Source organism: Myotis davidii, unplaced genomic scaffold (genome assembly GCF_000327345.1).
Source record: "Myotis davidii unplaced genomic scaffold, ASM32734v1 scaffold679, whole genome shotgun sequence".
Classification (NCBI taxonomy): domain Eukaryota; kingdom Metazoa; phylum Chordata; class Mammalia; order Chiroptera; family Vespertilionidae; genus Myotis; species Myotis davidii.
The window spans coordinates 58,458-62,436 of record NW_006290023.1 but is presented as its reverse complement, the minus strand read 5'-3'; the positions used below and the strand labels follow the sequence as shown (position 1 = coordinate 62,436).

At 33.8% G+C, this 3,979-nt stretch overlaps 1 protein-coding gene across 3 annotated transcripts in view; it reads left to right on the top strand.

Moving 5' to 3' along the window:
• The window catches only part of FNDC3A (fibronectin type III domain containing 3A), a 225,287-nt gene that overhangs the window by 189,142 nt on the left and 32,166 nt on the right, over positions 1–3,979 (top strand). For all 3 annotated transcript variants that reach the window (XM_006762728.2, XM_006762730.2, XM_006762729.2), the window contains 3 exons: positions 796–920; positions 1,260–1,434; positions 3,029–3,115. In XM_006762728.2, the coding sequence (XP_006762791.1) occupies positions 796–920; positions 1,260–1,434; positions 3,029–3,115 (387 nt within the window). The remainder of the gene's footprint in view (positions 1–795; positions 921–1,259; positions 1,435–3,028; positions 3,116–3,979) is intronic.

The following is a 3,979-nucleotide window of genomic DNA, read 5'->3' as shown; positions in this document are numbered from 1 at the left end:
TCCCTTATACTCCTTTTTCTTTTCTGCTTATACTCTTTCATTGTTAAATCTAAGCAGTAGCAGCTCCAAAATCTTTATTGTAAAAAAGCTTAGTAGATATCTAAGTGGAGGTCTGGAGATGTGTATGGACATTTTCTTAAAACTCTGCATAGAACTTTTCATAAGCTAAGGAACACCACCAGTGGTGCATATCAAAGATGACCGTTGCCACCACTGCCAATCCCCCCCGCCCTTGAGATATGGGTTCCATACCTGGAAAGAGTTTCTTTTATTAAAGCCAAAGGTTTAGCATCAGCTAAAACAGGCACTTAGTTCAAGAAGTTATGCAAAGATACCTGTTCTCCAATTTTTGAATTCTGCATGTGACACAGAGTAACTATCATATAAAAGATCTATATAATCTCATCATTCTCTTGAGATCCATGACATGCATGTAATTAAGATGACTTTTGGCCTTGCCAGTTTGGCTCAGTAGATAGAACATTTGCCCTTAGACTGAAGGGTCAAGGATCCGATTCTGATCAAGGGCATGTACCTCAGTTGCAGGCTCAATCCCCGGCCCTGATCAGGGCGCAGGCGGGAGACAACCAATTGTGTCTCTCTCACATCATTGTTTCTCTGTCTCTCCCCCTCCCTTCCACTCTCTCTAAAAATCAGTGGGAAAATGTCCTCGGGTAAGGATTAACAACAAAAAAATGTGTGATAGTTAATATGTTACTGTCAAATAGGAATTGATGTGGATTTATCTTTTTACAATAATATACCTGACATGTAATAATTAACCATTTCTTTTAGGGAAAAGGAAATGGAGAATTTTGTCAGTGTTACATGGGTTCACAGAAGCAATTTAAAATTACTAAACTATCACCAGCAATGGGATGTAAATTTAGACTATCAGCCAAAAATGAGTATGGCACAAGGTAAAATACACTTTAATGTAGATATTTTAGCTTATCCAGTCAACTTTGTGTAAATTATTTACAGTCCATATTATCTGCTAAAATTCTGCTATGTTATCATTTTATTGCTATAGTTGTATTAAAAGCTATAAGATAATGTGTTAGTTGCATAAACTGCAGTTTTAAAAGAATGCTAATTTATTTTTAGGTGTTTGACTTGGTTACTGTAAAGATATCAAATTCAAGATATATTATTTATGTTATAATTAGTTATCAAAAATGTCATTTATCAAAAGTTAATTCTTTATAAAAATAACTTTTTCTCATTTCTTTTTAAACAAATTTCATATGTTTCAACAGTGGTTTTAGTGAAGAAGTTTTATATTACACCTCAGGCTGTGCCCCTTCTATGCCAGCAAGTCCTATATTAACTAAGGCTGGTGTTACTTGGTTATCCTTACAATGGCGTAAACCTTCAGGAACACCATCAGATGAAGGAATTTCTTACATTTTAGAGATGGAGGATGAAACTTCAGTGAGTATGAATATGTATTTTAAATGGGATATTTAAAACATTTCAGTGTGGTATTAATCCTAATACTGTACATATTGCCACAATAGTTAGATCCTTCCCCAAATCTTTTGAATCCTTGGTTGGTTATATTTTGGAGGTATTGGGAGTGAGAGAGAATTTAGTCTTTATTTTTCTTGATGTGTAGGAATGAGTTTTGTTTTTTATGTTTTTGTATGTATATTTGTGCCTGGGAATAACATCAAGTGTATGTCAAATATATATGTTTTGGGGAAAATAAAGAGCGGGGAAGATCACCCAGACTTCTAAACTAAGCAACTCTAAAAGATAAGGAAATACTATGTCTGCCTTCTCCAACTGTGTTTATACACTACTTTCCCAAGTGCCACGGGGGACTTAAAGAACCTCACATGAGATTCTATAGTACAACCTAAATCTAGTTACTACCGGCTCATTTTCTGTGAACTGGAATCAAGCTGAATAAAAGTTAGGCTGTCCTGTATTAGTTCTATATAGTTCCATAGCTTTTTAGAGCTACTTTGAAACAATATGAATAAAAAATAGCATTGATTTACTCTTAGGTATATATCCAGGAGAATTGAAAACACATGTTCGTACAAAAATTTCTACATGGATTTTCACAGCAGCATCATTCATAATAGTCAAAAAGTAGAAACAACCCAAATGTCCATCAACTGCTGAATGGATAAACAAAATGTGATATAGCTATATAATGGAATATCATTCGGCCATATAAAGGAATGAAGTACTGACACTTGCCACAACATAAGTGAATCTTGAAAACATTCTACTAAGTCAAAGAATTCTGTCACAAAAGATCTCATATTATGTTATTTAATTTGATGGATATAGGCAAATCTGTAAAGACAGAAAGATGAGAAAAGAGGGGAAGTGACTACTAACCAAAAAATCAAGTACAGGCTCTATTCTGGAATTAGGTATTAAGTGATGGTTATAAGTGAGGTATTGAGTGACTCACAACCTTGTGAATATACTATAAACCATTGAATTTCATACTTTAAAATGGGAATTTTTGGTACATGTATTATACCTCAGATTTTTAAAACGTTAAAAATAGCATTGGAAAATTAATGAAGCATTGTCACTGGGGCTATAAATAGCAATCCCAAACCTAAGTGACATTCCTACGTGCCAGGACAACCAACCGTCCATTTATTCATCTAAACACAACTATGTGTTCAGGGCAACTTAAATACATTAGTTATAGTTGTGTTTAGCTCTTAGAACATCTGTCTGGGAAATTTCCATTCTAGAGATAAGGTTACTGATAGTCAAGTTACCATTGCCTCTCACTCTTCCCTCAATACAAAAATCTTCTCTGGGATACTCTTTTTACTGAGAATAAGTGGTCTCCTTCATCCTTCTATGTTTGTTAGTAGCATTTCTGGATCTGTCCACTCAAGTTAGAAACATCAATATGAGAGTTACACTAAACAGCATTGATCACATAGCACATAGGTGAAGATGAAGAAAACCTGAGTCTTTTCACATATTCATTATTCCCCATATTTCTGCTGTTAGATATCTAATGAAGATTTGTTTTTCCCCTTTCCAGGGATATGGTTTTAAGCCTAAATATGATGGAGAAGATCTTACTTACACAGTGAAAAATCTCAGACGTAGTACAAAGTATAAATTTAAGGTAAGCTTTGGAAACCCCCTAAAAGATTTATTTGTTGTTCTTGTTATTCCTTGGTTTTAAAGCCAACTGTATACTTCACTCCTTTGGTTTTAAAATCTTAAATAATTTTGGCCTTTTCTAATGTGCTTTGTTTTACTTTCTTACTATATAATAGTGCTCCTCAAACATTATATACAGTAGTCCCATCTCTCTTATCTGCAGTTTTACATTCCATGGTTTCAGTTACTGATGGTCAACAGAAATCTGAAAGTAGTAAATGGGAATCTCCAGAAGTAAATATTAATAAACTTTAAATTGCGCACTATTCTTAGTATCATGATGATACTAAAATTGAAAAAAGAAATTCATGTTAGTTTTACTGGCACACCTTAAACAGTGGAAGTTACAGACACAGTGTGTGAAGACATGAACAGAAAACGTGTTCCACTTGTTGGCAACATGTTGTGCCAGAAAGTATGGAGCTTATTAGGAGACTTGAGCAAGGGATCCTCTGAAACAAGTGACCACATTCACACAACTTTTATTACAGTATGTTGTTATAATGTTCTATTTTTATTAGTTGTTTTAATAACACTGTGCCTAATTTATAAGTTAAACTTTATCATAGTTATGTATGTAAAGAACATAGTACATAAAGGATTCAGTAATACCCCAGTTTCAGGCATCTACTCAGGGTCTTGGAACTTATCCCCCACAGGTAAGGGGGACTACTATATTTAAATTCAAAACAGTTTTAATATTTTATGGAACTCTTATTTGTAAATGTGAACAAATATCTTTTAAAATGTGCATGTTTTTAAACATAATCAGAGTACAATCTTTGGCAGGGATATCAAAGTAATGTTACTTTTTTCCCAGTGCATC